This window comes from Strongylocentrotus purpuratus, unplaced genomic scaffold (genome assembly GCF_000002235.5).
Source record: "Strongylocentrotus purpuratus isolate Spur 01 unplaced genomic scaffold, Spur_5.0 spur5_contig_844, whole genome shotgun sequence".
NCBI classification, from domain to species: domain Eukaryota; kingdom Metazoa; phylum Echinodermata; class Echinoidea; order Camarodonta; family Strongylocentrotidae; genus Strongylocentrotus; species Strongylocentrotus purpuratus.
This window is the reverse complement of record NW_022145551.1, coordinates 305,496-322,642: the sequence shown is the minus strand read 5'-3', so window position 1 is coordinate 322,642 and position 17,147 is coordinate 305,496. Positions and strand designations below refer to the sequence as shown.

At 38.9% G+C, this 17,147-nt stretch overlaps 1 protein-coding gene across 1 annotated transcript; it reads right to left on the bottom strand.

Annotated features, from left to right (window-relative positions):
- Nucleotides 1-1,528: 1,528 nt before the first annotated feature.
- On the bottom strand, nucleotides 1,529-16,910 carry LOC585435 (galactosylceramide sulfotransferase). Its single transcript, XM_785264.4, has 4 exons — nucleotides 16,579-16,910; nucleotides 8,090-8,290; nucleotides 6,612-7,231; nucleotides 1,529-3,647 (listed from the first exon to the last, which is right to left on the bottom strand). The coding sequence occupies exons 2-4, from the start codon at nucleotides 8,263-8,265 to the stop codon at nucleotides 2,842-2,844; spliced, it is 1,602 nt and encodes a 533-aa protein (XP_790357.1). The 5' UTR covers nucleotides 8,266-8,290; nucleotides 16,579-16,910; the 3' UTR covers nucleotides 1,529-2,841.
- Between the last annotated feature and the right edge of the window lie 237 nt (nucleotides 16,911-17,147).

The window sequence follows — 17,147 nt, the reverse complement described above, 5'->3', positions numbered from 1 at the left end:
TCTTATTAAAATAGCGACTCTAATTTTTAAAAGGGGTGAATTATTCATAGTGTGGTACTAAAGACGATATTATTTTCTCACTTCAAACTGAAGACCACCTCCCTTCTCTACGAGGTTCAAAGATAATTTGTATCTTTAGATATTTGTCAATTAATATTCACCAAGATCATATTCCAATTTCCTGTTCTGAATCATAAATCATTTCTGTCTTATTTAAATCCCGACTCCTATCAAAAATTGTGAATTATTCATTGTATGGCTTGTAAGATATTTTCTATTTATGGTAAAAGTGGAGCCGTCATATTGCGAAGGATAAGCAAATGATCAATTTTCTATGAAAATTACTTTTTTGGGGGATTGTTATTAGATATTTCTGTTTACAAGTACTGATAATTTATCAAGAATTCGCAGAGGACCCGTTCCTGGCGCGACAATTTATATAAATGATTCATTTGCTTTCGATATATATAAAAACTGATCAGCAGCGTCGGATAGATAGGATAAGAGCAATTATTATGGAAAATAAACCAAAATGCAAAATGTCAACAAAATAATGCATGTGTTTTTGTATCAGAGAAGTAAAGAAGTAGTTATAAAGCTATCAAAATGATAACAATTTTCAACATTTTCTCAGAGTAGGAGAGGGGTTCCGGCACCTGTAAAATGATGGTAATGATGGTGGCGTCTTTTATGGCGTACATGCATGTCAACCTTGCCATTGACGACAAATTCAAAAATTCATAACTCACTTTTTTTTAATCGGATCATGCTGAAAATTTCACTGACCTGTCCCCCCCCCCAGCCCCCCCCCCCCCCCCGTTTTCTGCTTATATTAAAACCAACTTAATACCAGGGTGGACTTCCCCTTTAAATCGACGAGCTGAAGGTTCGAATCCAAGCTTCGCCTTACCACCCTATGGAAAGCCAAGGGGTAAATGGTGCAAATGGATAACGTGAGTGGGATGAATAGGATTACAGGAACGACCCCCCCCCCCCCCCCCAAGAAATGATTCAGACTGAATCGAAAGAAATTGCAAATAGGCCTTTGATTGTGAGATTTAAATGTCTGTCATTTAATCAATCATAAGATAATTGCAACGATAATATAAAAAAAGATATACATTAATACATACAATATAATACAATAATCTCTGGAAATTACGTATAACACTGGACAGAATCGTACTGGAAAAGTAATATAACTGAATACATAGCAATTCATGCCTAGGTAGTGCGGGATTCTGGCCTCCCGGGCGACCGACACATCAGAACACAGTAAAATACATTGTAGTCTTATCAAAGTCAGTGTATTTAATATGGTTCTAGGACAAGTCCCCCCTAAGGCAACCACCCTCTAGTGCGTCTACCCCCGGGACAACTGCCCCCTGGACAACTACCCCCTAGGACAACTACCCGGAAAACTACCCCCCGAACAACTACCCCCAGACAACTACCCCCTACGACAGCCATCCTCTAGGACAACTTCCACCGGACAACTATCCTAGGGGGTAGTTGTCTGGGGGTAGTTGTCTGGGGGTAGTCGCCCTACAGGGTGGTTGTCCTAGGGGTAGTTGTCCTAGGGGGTAGTTGACTGGGGTGTTTATCCGGGGGATGGATGTCCAGGGAGTAGGTGTCCGGATACGGTTTAACATAATATATATAAATATAATGCCATAAATTTATTGCGAACGTTCACTTTCGCATACCTCAGTCACACCAACGCGACCGACACCAGACCGACACCAGACCGACACCAGACCGACACCAGACTGACTACAGACCGACACCAGACCGACACCAGACCGACACCAGACCGACACCAGACCGACACCAGACCGACACCAGACCGACACCAGACCGACACCAGACTGACTACAGACCGAACAAAAAGTTACATTACCCACGATGGCCAAATATTGGCCGGTTCGGAGTCAGTTCAGCAGTGTGACTGGGTATAACTCGCCATTACTACACATTTTCGCTACGAAATTGTACCATGAAGAACTCTTGCAATCTGGAAATGTTTCTCTACATAATAATGGCATGATTACGTGCGTGATAAGGCTAACGTACTAACCAGTGAGGCAAATGGGGACATTGTTGTAGACCCACATCCCACGATATTATCGCTCTAGGATATTATAGTCACTTTTTAGACGGTTCGTAAGGCCGGAGGTACATGTACAAACTGACGGCAATATTATAGACAGATGTGTGTATTGACAAGCAGCCTCCATAATTCACAAACCTCTTTACTAAAACCATTAGCTTATTTCTTGGAAATCACACATTTGAAATAAGAATAATTCATTTGGCACGAATAAATCATTAACGCCTCCTAAATATTCAAAGAAAATATTCATTGATCCTTGTAAGAATCTATGATTAGTACTCAGGATTACCTATACTCGATGTGACCAAATTTTTGGCCTTTGTCAAAAATTCGTTACCAACACTAAATCACCTTTTTGTTAGAATGGTTGGTTGATTAATTCATTTAACCCGACTGCTAAGAAAGCTTGAAAAGCACGTGCATTGTATGCTTGTAATTAATCAACCAGGAGACAAACGGCTTTACGTCCTCTTAGAGGGACTTGGTAGGCATCAACGCCTTACCAAAGGGCCCTAGCGTATTGCCTTGGTTTCAAACCCGGAACCTCCTGGTTATGAGACCATTGCTCAACCGCTGAGCTTATCGCTCCACCCTTCGTGACTCTACGACGTCACTATGGTCAAAGATCCGTATTTTTCACTTTGGTCACACATCCGAAGTCTACCGATTCATAGATGAAATTCAACCAATCAATACAGAAATAACAGTTTTAAAAATTCGCGATTGCGCTACGTCGTCGTCGAATTTTCTTGGCGGAACCTAGTTATATGTTTCCTTCTAAGATGAGATAAGAATACCCTGGCAATCATTGCAAGCCGCCTACAGGTGCCGTTGTTCATCTGACTTTTCTTTACAACATACTCAGCTAGACCCGTCTCTTTCAACGAGCCTCGTGAAATCTCGCGAATTCTCGTCCCTTCCATACACTGATCTTTCACCTTGGCGCACATGGCTTTCAATTCGGCCACGTCGGCGGCCATTTTCGTCCTTCCGTAGGCGTCGATCTTTTTCCATAGAGTCTTATTAAAGTGATCGTATAGTTTGACGTCACCGGCGTTCCACCAATCAAGACGCTTCACCACATCGTCCGCTGCTCTCTCGTCCTCCACAGACGGTACTGCAGAATGTGGGTCCAGCGAAATCTTGATCTTGCTATGCACGTGCACAAGGCTGCGCATATCCCAGCAGAAAAGATCCTTCAGAAGAATCAGCGACTCGTAAAAATACTCCATGATTAGGACCAAATGGAACTTGGAGTCCAGGAACTCGATGTAGTCCAGGACCTGTTTCGGGTTATCGCTGAAGCTTCGCTCCATCCCAAGATCAAAGAGTGTTGGGTCCCGACCGTTGTGTCGTTTGTATTTTCCCGAGCCGTATTTTTGGTAGAAGAACTCGGGGTTGAGCGAGTATTGCTCCAGCGTAGCCTTGTAAGTGTTTTCCATGACAAAGTAGGTATACATGCTCCGGAACTGATCCGATGACTTCCGGATGATTGTGATGTATTTCGTATCCGGTGGCATCAGGTTCTTGATATCTGCCAGACACGAAAATAAACACATGGTACCATAATGATGATTTCATGTAGCATGGGTTGTCTACTACGACAAGGCTATCACAAAATTGAACAATGATGTTGTGCATTAATATACCAAACACAAACTATATAAATAACGACTCACATGATAACGTGATTGAAATATCTGTGCCAATGCATACCAAGCCAAGGGGTCGAAAATAACATTACCGCATACTAAATCATGAGAAAGCTTGTTTGTTACTTCATGAATCGTATTAGAAATCAGAATGATGTTAGTTTTGTCATGGTTTTGTTGATTTAAAGGGATACGAGAGATTTTGAAAAGGTTGATAGGTTTCGCCATCTTGGGATTACAATCAACAGTGGTGGAGCATGTGAGATTACAGTGGCAAGATGATGCAAATTTGGGTGGATAAAGTTTAATGACCTGGCCCTGATCCATGCTGGTAGAAGGTTTACGATGAGAATAAAAGGCAAGATATATAATATCGATATTCGTTTGTCTCGCAAGGGATCTAAGAGATCACGACGTTTCGAGCGCCGCTGCAACACTTCGTCAGGTGATAAAAGATATTGTAAGCAAGCGTCTTTTATACTCTACTTGTTGACCATACATTGCGAGACAAACGAATATCACTAGCGATATTATTCTAGATACTATATCCGCAATGAGTAATATACAGGGCGTATCATAATAAAGGATATTGAAGTTTAATGACGATTTATAAGAAAACTACTGATTTCATAATCAAGCATTTTATGTCTGTTGTAAAGGACAGAATGTCCTCTTGTTAATGACACCCCGACCATACTACTACTGTCACAGTTGACTGAATAACAAAGCATTGCTGTCCACCACGTGAAAGGTGCACTGTGACAAGTTAGCATTCACAGATAAATTCTAAAGATTAGTGCTTGTGTCAGCCCAGACATATTGAAATGCTGAACAATGAGTGGATTATGTGTCTAAGAAGGAAATGTTATCAAACTTGGCACAGTGCACCTTTCACATGGTGGACAGCAATGCTTTGTTATTCAGTCAACTGTGACAGTAGTAGTATGATCGGGGTGTCATTAACAAGAGGACATTCTGTCCTTTACAACAGACATAAAATGCTTGATTATGAAATCAGTAGTTTTCTTATAAATCGTCATTAAACTTCAATATCCTTTATTATGATACGCCCTGTATTTAGCATTATGGTCTGTAATGCCTGAGTGAGAACAGCGATGGCAGATGGTTCATAAACTTTGAAATGTGAAGACAGTAGAAGAAGGTATCTGGAGGAGAACAGAAAGAGCCATGATATTGAAGATGTGTGGTGTGAAACTGTCTGAGAGAAAGATCACAGGTGAGCTCATGGAAAGGTTGGGTCTGGAAGAAACTGTGGTGGAAGGGGTTAAGAGAAGTTGATTGAGATAGATGGGTCATGTGTTGAGAAGGGAAGACGAGGAATCTGTGTAAAGAGTATGGAATATGGAAGTAGATGGCAGAGGGAAAGGTTTTCATTCAATTCAATTCAACTCATCTTTATTCAACGATATAAAAGAAAATAGTATTGTAATGCAATAAAACATATTGACATAATCATATACATATATAAAATTAACATATCGTGAGGGGCAACCAAAAAAGATCAAGATGTTGTGGACTGGTGCCCCTTTGACAAAATTAACAAATTATAAGTAAAACATTAATAATAATCACAAGCGGACACATCCAACACACTACACACACACTCACCCAAGAGAAGGGAAGGAGAAAGAGAGATTACATGTACAGTGTACATTTATGAGGTAAACTTATTAAAAAGATATATAGAAATCAAGAAGTATATTTATGAATAAAGTGACGTTTAAGTAAGACTTTGAAGGAGGAGGCTGTTGAACATGGACGAATGATTGTATTTAAATTATTAAAAATCTTCGATCCTACATGTTTAAAAGAATTATACATTTGCGTATTAAGTATATGGAAGGTGAAATTGGGAAGCTGAACGTGTGTAACGTGTGGAAAAATATGGTGAAGAAACCGGTAAGGTTGGCCTAAATGAAGAGAATGCTTTAAACGAGAAAATTGGAGGGAGTGTCATCATGGCACGAAAGTCAAAAACCCCTCGTAAAAGGGAAGATTCTGACTTTAATTGAATATAATGGTTTGACCACTTTTAAGGATCGATTTAATGACAAAAAGTTGACCTCCGGCGTTTTATCTATTCAGAATGTACTTAGCAAATATTTTCGGTCAAATTTTATTTTCTGAAATAATTATTTGCTTCGTGGGCACAGTAGCCAACATCAATCAGACAAGTTGCTTTATCTCTCCCACGAATCGAGCTTTGAAGACATACTTTCCATTTGAAAAGAAGAAAAAAAATAGTACCATTTCGGACCCTGTTTCATCCAAAACAATTACTGCATCCTCGACAGTGATCAGGATGTATGGTCAGGATGAACTGTGAAGAGGCATTGAGCAGATCAATGTTAGTTTTCCTGACTTAAATTTCCATGAAAGATAAAGACCAGTTCTGGTCATGCGGTTGCATTGTGAAAGAAACGTTGTGGAATCGATCAGAAAAGGTTGATCATCATCTAGCATATAAGTATTGGTGTGTACTGCAAGGTTCTGGAATCATCAAAATGATAAGAAATTTGGCCCAGTCTTCGTAAAGTTACAAGCACTGTACACAGAAAGATGTATATGGGACTACACACACGTGCGCGACACGTGCATTTGTATCTCTCAACAGGTCAGAGATATACTAATATACCAAATATATCAATTAGTAGGCAGTTTCCCGGCAACATTTTTATCATCATAGTCAAAACATACTCTTTCACATGATTGGTAATAAGAGCTTCCATTTCATTTTTTTGAAATTGGGGCGTTTCCAATACTGGTCTTTACCTTTAAACACTCGATATTTGTAGTCATAACATTAGATTATGTCCACGACTTACCATTGTAGAAGAACCGGACGTGGTTAGCCATTATGTTGATTTGTCTTCCCGGTCGCACCGGTAATATACTCGAAGGTTCAAACTCGCGCACTGATTGGATGTACACATCACGTGCCGGAAGGGCAAAGGTCAAATTCTTTTCATCACCGTATCGATATATAATGTTCTGCAACGTCGAGCTTCCGGTTTTATGTGTCTTAATGTAAACAATATTTGAATGAGGCTTGCACGTAGTATGATCCTCTTTAGAATCAGACGTTATCTTGTCATCGATAATCCTAGCACCATCAGTATCGTTTCTATTTGGTATCGTGTCAGCCCGGTTACGCTTCGAGGTTCGCCGAACGCCGATCTTGGAATCGGATAGCGGTTTGAATGCGATGTTAGATTTGCTCTTGTCCTTGGGATATATTCGGCGAATGTTCGGAGCCGGGCGTCCGAACGGATGCGAGAAAACCGCGTACGAGGAGTGGTCATACCCGGCGTTGTCACCACTAACCGATGATTCTCTGTCGTCTTCGCTTGCGTCATGGCTGACGTCACTCTTAGGAATAACGGATTTGGAGAGACGATTCTTGGTGCGGTGGATGACGGGTTGGTGCTGGAGATGGTTCATCCATCTGGAGAGACAATAACAAAAGCTCGATTTAGAACATTACATCATAAAATATATTTTTATTACAAACCGCAAATCAGCTATCTTGAACTTAGTTTGGTCCACAAAAAAACACAGCAACGACTACAATTGCATTTGTCATTACCCTATGACATATGCAAACATAAGGGTCTAGAATAAGGTGTAACAGACTGAAAGAAAAAAATAATATATTACTCCAAATATGCACGCAGGAATTGGTCGGTTAGTCGGTCGGTTTGTGGCCGGATTGGAGTCGGTCTTGGCGGTGTGACGGATGAATCAAACTCAATACTATGCATAAACATGATACAATCCTAAACCAATAAAATCTAAGCACAACCGAAACCTTTCCCCAACAATTTATATTTTTCGACAAAATAAAGTCTGGAGCAAACGCTGCCGAAGGACCTGTGTGTGTAATTGGGTTTTTACAGACGTGTATCAATCAGATATGATTATTTACATCTGGGAACCGAGCCTTAATGTCACCATCCGAAAGACGTGACTCAGTTTCGAACCTGCGCCCTTGGCTAAATCAGTTTGTAACTTCCATTGTTAGCTGGATTATCATCAGTTATACAGTCCATTTTCGCGGCAGAGATCGCCAAGACTTTCGAGAAAACCGCCTAAGACAATTCAACAGCCTTTTCCATCACAATATGGACATTATAATTTTTCAACAACGAATTACATAATCTGGATATGATTTCCATAATGCTAAATATATTACTCATTGCGGATATAGTATCGAAAATAAAGTGACATTCGTTTGTCTCGCAATGGTACTAAAATTGGCTTTGAGTTGATTTCTTAACAGCCTTTGCGATCATGTCTGTCTTACCTATCTCCGATCCATTCTAGCTTCTTGGCAGGCTCGTTCGCTCTGCGCTCTTGCAGCTCCTGGGGTTTTGTGCTGGTTTGTTTGTTGAAAGACAGGAGTAGGAGAAGAATGTAGATCCCCAAAGTAGCCGATAAGATGATGAACTTCTCAGGTGATATCTTACAGTAGTACCTCATCTTGACCACGGTCGGTTATCTTGAGCTGCAGAGAGGAAAAGATGGTATTGAAGAAAAAAACATCACTTATGGGCCGTTGCAAGAAAGTTGCGATTGATTGCAAGTTGCACAATGTGCAACTGATATTAATTTTGCAGTCGATTGCAACTCAATTTTATTCTCACCCTCCCCCCCCCCCCCCCCTCTCTCTCTCTCTCTCTCTCCTTTACTAATGGGGCGTTGCAAGAAAGTTGAATTGCGATTAATTATTTGCAATTAATCATTTTTAGCAATTAAATTAAGTTAACTAGATCTAGCTTTTATTCTCCCCTCCCCCCTCTCTCTCTCCCTCTCTCTCTCTCTTCTCTCTCTCTCTCTCTCTCTCTCTCTCTCTCTCTCCCTCCCTTACTAATGGGGCGTTGCAAGGAAGTTGAGTTGCGATCAATTGCAAGTTTGCAATTAATCGCAAGACTTGCGCTTGATTCTGAGGATATGCAACGCCCCATTAGGTTGATGAATTGCAAGGAATCTGCTCGAATGAACCTGTTGAAACTGTCCATGCATTGTTTAAAATGATGTTACTTCCTCGTCAGAAAAACAAAACACTTGGCAAAAACAGCAACGATTTGTTCAATACCACATCCTATTTTATCAGGGAAGCTGTCTTGACAAAACCTTGTTTTTTAAGTTTTGTTACAGCTGTGCCCAATTTAGTTCTGACATTTTTATGGCAGAACTAAATTGGGCACAGCTGTAATGTTTATGTAATTCACATGTATTTATGTATCAAATTGCAAGTTTTAAATTGATGTGTTTTTACAATGATTTACGAAAAGATGGAATCTAATAAAGCGAATTTAATTGAATTGAATCTCTTCTATAAATATTTTTTCCGCAACAGCAAAAAGAATGAAAACTATCACAAACTATTCATCTTTCCTATAATGTTGTCTTCTCTTAAAGATAAACTTGAGTTCTGGGAAATATAGAAAATATATTCTCACAGAATCCAACGGAATGTACACTGAATGTTCAAGATAACAAATAAATGACGCAGAAAATGTATAGGGTCTGAGTAATGAGCATAGAAAGATAAGGAAATCAAGGTAAGTAGGCCCGACACTATACGTGCTTCACACAGGTCACTATGTGCAAATAAGAGTTGTGGTTTTTATCGAAGATGATTTCCAGCAGGTTTTTTGTGAGTTTATTTCTATTTTACTGGTTCAAACAATCAATCTACTGCAGGATAAACAATCCAGAATGAATTATAGCCATGTTCTCTCAACATATGATTCCCATACCACAATTTCAAGATTAGCTTCAAACTTCGATACTCAACTAATCAATATATCTCCTTAAGCCCGTCTGTACCAGTTTGGCCAGGGGATTAGACATTCCTGCAAGGTCACTGACAACGGTGGTTATCTCATCAAATCAGCTCTCAATTAACATACTAAGAGGATCATGGGGGACCAACAGGCACCGATTAGGCATTGTTTGGTATATAGAGGGCGCAAGTAGCTATAATTAGTGCAATGGGGCTTTAAATGGAGGAGAGTGGCAATGAAATCTGGCCTACCTATCACAACAAAATATTCGTGATGTATGAGGAAATCAGAGTCAAGTTTCACAGGAATCAGCTGGTCTATGGCGACACCTTCACGGAACAATTGGTTTCTAACTTCCTTCCTACCGGAAAACTTCTCTTTGCTAGTATCATCACAAGTGAAACTATGAGCGAGTAAGATAGTTCAAAGATCGACTAGTCAGTCACCTCAGGTAATATAAAACATATTGACTGCTCTCAGGGGCATGTTTAAAGGCATTATTTAACAATGTTTTCAGTTTTACAAATCTGAGATGCATGGCCCTACGTGTTACCAGTGTCTGTGATTTGGTTTAATATTGAAACCCTTAAAAATATTGCGCTTCAAAATGATTAAAAAGTGCCTTAAAAAAGTAAAATCTTTGAGTGACCGGTTTTTACCAAACTCATTTTTACCCAATAGACTGTAGTGTTATGAAAACCAATCTGGTAATCAGATACTAGAAGGCGATCGGCTTGTAAAAGTCGTGGGGTTCCTGAAAGGTTTATAATTATGATTGCTGAATGAGCTAAATATAGAATTTTGTTTAGAATCTGAGGCAAAGAAACCCTATCCCTTTAACCTTTCCTTTGCCACAAGTGCCAATATGCAAGGGCGCTCGTTTGTCGCGCGGGCTGATTTGCACAAAACAATAGGGATCTGTTAGCAGAAAGAGTCGCTTTGTGCAACACATAACCGTTGCAAAATTACATATTTTCGGTCTTGATAAGCTACAAAACAACCCTTCCATCATAATTATAGACCTATAGATTAGTTTTACACTGAGAATATTTGATTAAAAATTGATTGAATATTAAAAAAGGGAAAAGAGCTTTTGCATCGAGGTTCTTCAGTTGTTCCGCGTATTTCTTCTCACAATTGGGTCGGATTTGATTAAGTTCACTTTACTTTCAAGTCTATTGTTTGCACTGTGTAGGCATAGATATCAAACAGATCGACTATTTTATTCCTCTCTTTTTGCTCAAATCTTCAATCTGTTGTTGGATTGACGTGTGAGCAGAGCATACAATCGTAAAAAGATTATAAGTTTACATAATTATTTGCATGACCGATCAAACATCGATCGACAAAAGCAATCATGATGCTAAGTGTTGATCAAATAGAGCATAACACTTGACATAACGCTTCTTATCCTTCTTCTTCTTCTTCTTCTTCTTCTTCATCTTCGTCTACTACTACTACTGTTGCTACTACTAATACTACTTCTAAATCTACTACTACTATCTCCACTTCTTCTGCTTATTTTCTTGCTCCTCGTCTTCTTCCTCATTCTTCTTCTTCTTCTCCTCTTCTTTCTTTTCCTCCTCCTCCTCCTTATTCTTCTTTTTTAAATCTTTCTTCTCTTCATTATTCTTCTTCTTCTGACTTAGACTTTACTTAAATTGTATTATCTTGGCTAACCTCCACTTTGCGTCACAGAAAGCAAGTATACCGATCAGGCTTTAGGCCTACATGATTCCATTGTTAAAATAAACTGCCGCCAAATGGTCGACTTTTTTCTTTTTCATTTGAAATCTCATTTCGATTTACAGAGTTGTATTATGAGGTTTTGTAACCATGGCAAAACAAATTACTTTAGTCTTCCCTTACGGCATCGAACAATGATAAAGCCAAAATGGTATACGGGACTACACAAACATGTCTTAATTCAGAGTTTTCGGGTCCACAATTCTGGCCTTCATGTTAAAAGGCGAACACTTTAATGGCAGTTGTTTACATGGGTCATTTCAGCTGTGATATTCTTCCACGATCGACATTCTAAGGAGTTAGCAAAAGTAAAACAAAAAATAAATCGTAGCAACGAGATTTTCATTTCGGGATTTTACTCAAGATTCGCAAATCCTCTTATTAAGAAGCTCAGTTAGTACTTATAGCGAAGAAGAAGAAGAAATACGATAAAACAATCCGCAAGGGTTGTTTGCAAAGTCGGTAGTTTTTTAATATTCGATTGCCAATTCGTGTATATCCACACAAGACTGGTATGTCAATAGGCTATGCTGTGTGATCGTGGAGTACTGGAGTGTGTGATTACAATTTTATTTGCTTCTCTCAGCGGGTATTTGATTTAGGTTCTTAACGTGATTCCAACAAGAAAAGTGCAAACATTCCTCTTCGAAGATACCATAGTTCTGAGCACGGGAGTCTAGACAACAACCTTCACTATGCGTTACCGTCAAGGTCGTAAAATTTGTGATAATTGCTCTTCTTCTGCTTGAAATATACGAAGTTCTATGCCTTACTTTTCTATTATGATTAATCTGCTTCTTTTTTGTAACCTACCATATTCTACAAATTAGTGATAGATCTGGTTTTTATTTCTATTCAGAATACGTAACTAGATTAGTATTTTTAGCCCCCCCCCCCTCCTGCCCTGTATTGTAATCTATTCTTTTAAAGTCTTGTTTGTTGTTGTTGTTGTTCCTGTAAAGGTGATCTGTGTTGAACAAGCTGTGCTTTTTTTTTACAGACCACCTCTTTTCCACATTTTCAATGTCTTTATAACTTTCTTGTTATTGTTCATAAATTTATTCTTGCTGACGATGAACGTGTTGTTACTGGTCATGAATATTTATTGTTTTCATGCAAGTTGAAAGAAATAAATAAATCTTGAATCTTGGTCTATGCGACGTTAATAGACCGGTTAACTAACATATTCAAATGTATGGATGTTTCTTTCCTGGGGACCTAGTGATGAGGTATTCCATTAACCTGTTTTTAATGAATGAACTGCAATACAGTATTATGTCTAAAATGTGAATATGTTAGTGAATCGGTCTATCGATCAATGCCGCAATTTTAATGATGCGTGCAGTCTTTATTGATTAAAAGACCCCATTTGGAAACTTTGATCAAAGACTAGTTAATGTAACTAGAACAATAATATTATCTGAAGCTTACTAGCACGTACAGGTGAGCAAATACAAAAAAGGGCTTTCGCTAACATTTATGTTGGCTCTCCATCACACCCATTCAAAACATCGGTAAATAAATGAAGTACAGAAATGAAGTACCATCGCAAAGTCAAGGGTCCAACAGGCATATCACAACACGCCAAAGGTAAATAAAGACCTTATGCGTGATTTCTTTGAAAAAGAAATGGCTTGTACACATAAATGTGTTCTGACAGAATATTAAGTTTTCTGCAAAAAAAAATGACGGTTCTCTAGATCTTTGTATTCTTCATGAAATTCGTACGCTACAGCGTCTGGCTGCCAAACCACATACCGCAAGCACATTAAGAGGGGGGGGGGGGGGCAAAAAAGGCAGAAACAAAATGTTGAGGGTCATAACAATAAGAACAGGAAAATGAGTCATTTTACAAGCTTAAAAAAAAAATCGCTAAGTGAGTGCATGAGGCTTCATTATACATAGTACATGTATATACAAATTTAACAAACGACAAATCTCTGAATTTCATCGCTCTTTTCGACGGTTGAAATAGAAACGGACAACTGTCAGGTGAGGTGAAATATCTCGCCTTTCATGAACGCAGACATAACATTTTGGTCTGGTATCGTTATGTTTTGTTGTACGCATTTTTTTAAAATCTGAAACAAAATAACGTATAATAATAGACAAATGCCCATGTTGCTGTTACAGCTCATTTCATGTATGTTATTGCCAAAGAAAAAAAAGTCAGTCATAAAATTAATGCAGTCACTCAATGGTGTCTGACAGTGAATTCTAGCAATTAAAAGTGTTTCCTTGCATAATTTGAATATTGGGACACTGCCAACGATTAAAGTTCACAGATAGGACATACGTGACATATTCATAATTCCTGCAAAGTTCTACAGAATACGATGTTTGCTGTAAATAGAATCAAGTAAGCCCTTTTTCAGCTTTATTCAATTTATTTTTTAGGGAGTGGGTTTCTATGTCTTATGACAGTTTTTTTACCTTCGAGAACAGCTGTCAGTAATCTTATTGTCGTGTCCATGCCAGAAACGCATGGATATGAGAGAGAGACTGAAAAAAGTTAGGGAATCGAGAGAAAAAAGGCTTACGCTCCAAAACAGAACGTACGACCAATCCAAATTAGATCCATATACCACGTGTATATCCAATCGCAGTTCAAGGGTGGGGCGGCTTGTGCCATCCCCCCCCCCCCTCCCACCACCACCACCACCACCACCAAAAAAGGGGGTTGAGGAAGAAAAAAAATCTGGGTTTCTTTCGGTTAAATCAGGGACCTGTTGATATTGTTTATATTGAACTCTAACCCAAATGCCATCTCAATCTAAAATCTTCCAGTCCCGTCGATGTAGTTTGTGACCTTTACAGTTCTTTGACAGCTGAAATTCGTGTTTTGGTGAAGATGTGCTCAGGCGCGGGATTTACAAGAATATGGTGCGTGTGGGAGCGGGTTCCTTATCTACATATTACAGGTAACAACTATATTATTTATACCCCTTCTATATTTGGATATTTTTGTGTGTTTTTTTAAAACTCAGGAATGAAAGCTGGACTGGTTGAATTGTGGCCTTTGTTTAATCCTTTTGATAGATATATGTAAGCTTTAATATGTCACATTCGCAAGTAACATAAATTGGGACAAATCTATTTTCACATACTAGACAAATTACAAAACTTGGTAAGGGTATGAATAATTTAGTTGTTAACTGTATGCCTCGCTTATATTCAATTATAATCAAGACTGATTGGGGGCGTTGGACTGGAAGAAATATGGGAGGCATGTGCCCCTCAAGTGCCCCTCTATAGAACCGCTACTGGAAATGCTATTTACGAAGAAAAGAAATGAACTTGAACCTGACTTTGATGCATAGGCCAATGTCATACGGGAGACCCATATGTGACACAACGAATAGCAGGCTTTACCTAACAATGAGGTCGAGGTTCTGGTCAGGCGATTACATTGAGAACGAATTGTCTGGAGGCAATTTGGAAAAGGTAAATGGTGTCGAATAAGATGTACACTGTGAAATGTTGATATGATCAAATGGAAGAAAATTTTGAAAATCAAATGTTATGCACACATAAACTGAAATAAGGGACCAGTGGCGTAGATAGTGCCTCTCCCCCTATCCCAGTGGTGATTAAAATAAAATTAAGCGAGAAAGAGAGAGAGAGAGAGAGAGAATGAGAAGGGGAGAAGGACGAGAGAGGAAAACGCCTGCACTACCTCCCCCTAATAAAAGCTCACATGTCACTTACATAATAACTTAGCCACCCCCTCCCCCAAGAAAAACCCGTTCCAGTTCCCAGGCATTTTTTGAGAGCGTTTCCAAAACTGGTCTATACTATTATCTTCTCAGAAATATATTGATCAATCGAAAATAAGAGGGGTCGATTAATTAAAGTTCTAAATAGATATAAACTATCTATCAAGAATATTTTAAACCTGGCCTCACCAGAACTCAAGCTTCTTCAATAAAACAGAAATGTCATGCTTTACATAAGAGAGAGAGAGAGAGAGAGACAGACAGACAGACATCAGAGATAAAGAGAGAGAGAGAGAGAGAGAAAGGAGGGAGTAGTTCGCGAAGAATGCAAGATAATCTAATTATCACGGTCACAATTGATTTTTCTTTCCAATATTGATTTTATATTCCGTAACTTTAAATAACTTTATTATAAAGCGAAAGGATTAACGCATTCCATAAAACGGGGAAAGCTTTCATTGCTTTAGATATATTTATGCGTTCCATAAAAGTACAATCGCAAAAAATCCTTTGTGTGGTTTTGGGAAACGAAAGGCGTGACAGGCAGAGCTACAAGAAGTCAACATCATCTTCGTTTCACCAGACTTGGTACCATACATCCTCTAATTCTTAAAAGTAGTAGTACAGCTTCTTTCCCCGCACCATGAAAGACTGGGGTGAGCTTCCTACAATATCATTGAGCTGCCCACATTGAAGCAGTTCAAGGAAGCCATCAGCTGCGAATAGTCACAGCATCATCATTTTACTTGCACCATAAACATGTATATAATTAGGCACTAATTCACACAAGCCGTCCAGCGTCGGCAGAAGATCACACTTGTCTAGATGTTGAACAGGCTTTGACAAGTAGCAGAATAGAAGTAGAACTGTTCTTTTTATAAAGAGAAGGTTGAGTTTTGGAAAAGGTGAAAATAATGTATAAGCCTTTTCATTCCTTTTTTTTAAATGTTAATGTGGAAGAGTATTATTTGTTATCAAAATGCAATGCTTGGAAACATTCGAAGTAATTATTATTATCAATTACAAAACGCTTAAATACAGCCCCGACATAGCACCTGAAGAGCTCTCCGAACGCTGCTGAGATGTGTGACAGTAGTAGTAGTAGTAGTAGTAGTAGTAGTAGTAGTAGTATTAGAAGTAGTAGTAGTAGTAGTAGTAGTAGTAGTAGTAGTAGTATTAGAAGTAGTAGTAGTAGTAGTAGTAGTAGTAGTAGTGGTAGTAGTAGTAGTAGTAGTGGTAGTAGTAGTAGTAGTAGTAGTAGTAGTAGTAGTAGTAGTAGTAGTAGTAGTAGTAGTAGAGATCTGTAGTAGTAGTAGTAGAAGTAGAGATCTGTAGTAGTAGAGTAGTAGTAGTAGTAGTTAGTAGTAGGAATAGTAGTAATATATCAGTAGTAATAGCAGTATCTCACATTCTCATATATTATCAGCTTACTATTACAACATCGCTCCATCTTCGTAACTACTTTTAGTATTATTACTACCACGAGTCATCATAGCAATTGTACACAACTAAAGAAACGAATGAATGAACTATATACATACCTCTGCCCTGCAAACGAATTATGTCGGTCGCTGTGATTATCATCTCGGCCAAGCTTCAGATCTCCCCTCGCAGAACAATTGTATTAATTGGATACAGTTTCATTCGTTCATTGGCACTTGCAGAATACTTTGACGGCAAAATTCCCAGGCTATCAAAAACGACGTCTGAATGTTCGTATATATATTACGTTACGCGGTATCATGGCAAAACCGACAACTATAATTGTCATTCTTCTTCAGCAAGCTCAACCAACTTTCACATAAAACATTATAAACAACAGTCCGTGTTCTCGCGGGAGCGGAGTCGATTTTTTCACAATAGGCTTCACAAAACTGGTATTAGGTTCATGGTGTATGGTACCTTTTTTTCCAGCGTACCTTTCAAACTGGATCCTGTGTGTGTATGGTATGCCCCCATGCGTGACTCGCGGGCTTGGGACTTTCACCCATTCTCTTTTTTTCCCCTAAAACTTTTGTTGACTTTTTTGTTTGTAGTCTTTGTGATCCAGACCTAACCGATAGATCCGTCGCTTCGTGCTTCAGCACGGGTTGGTCTCACTGGTGAAAGT

Coding starts and splice junctions, on each gene's coding strand:
- LOC585435 (XM_785264.4), bottom strand. CDS start 8,265: ATGAGGTACTACTGTAAGATATCACCTGAGAAGTTCATCATCTTATCG. Junction 7,232..8,089: donor CTAGAATGGATCGGAGATAG/GTAAGACAGACA, acceptor TTGTCTCTCCAG/ATGGATGAACCATCTCCAGC. Junction 3,648..6,611: donor CGTCCGGTTCTTCTACAATG/GTAAGTCGTGGA, acceptor CGTGTCTGGCAG/ATATCAAGAACCTGATGCCA.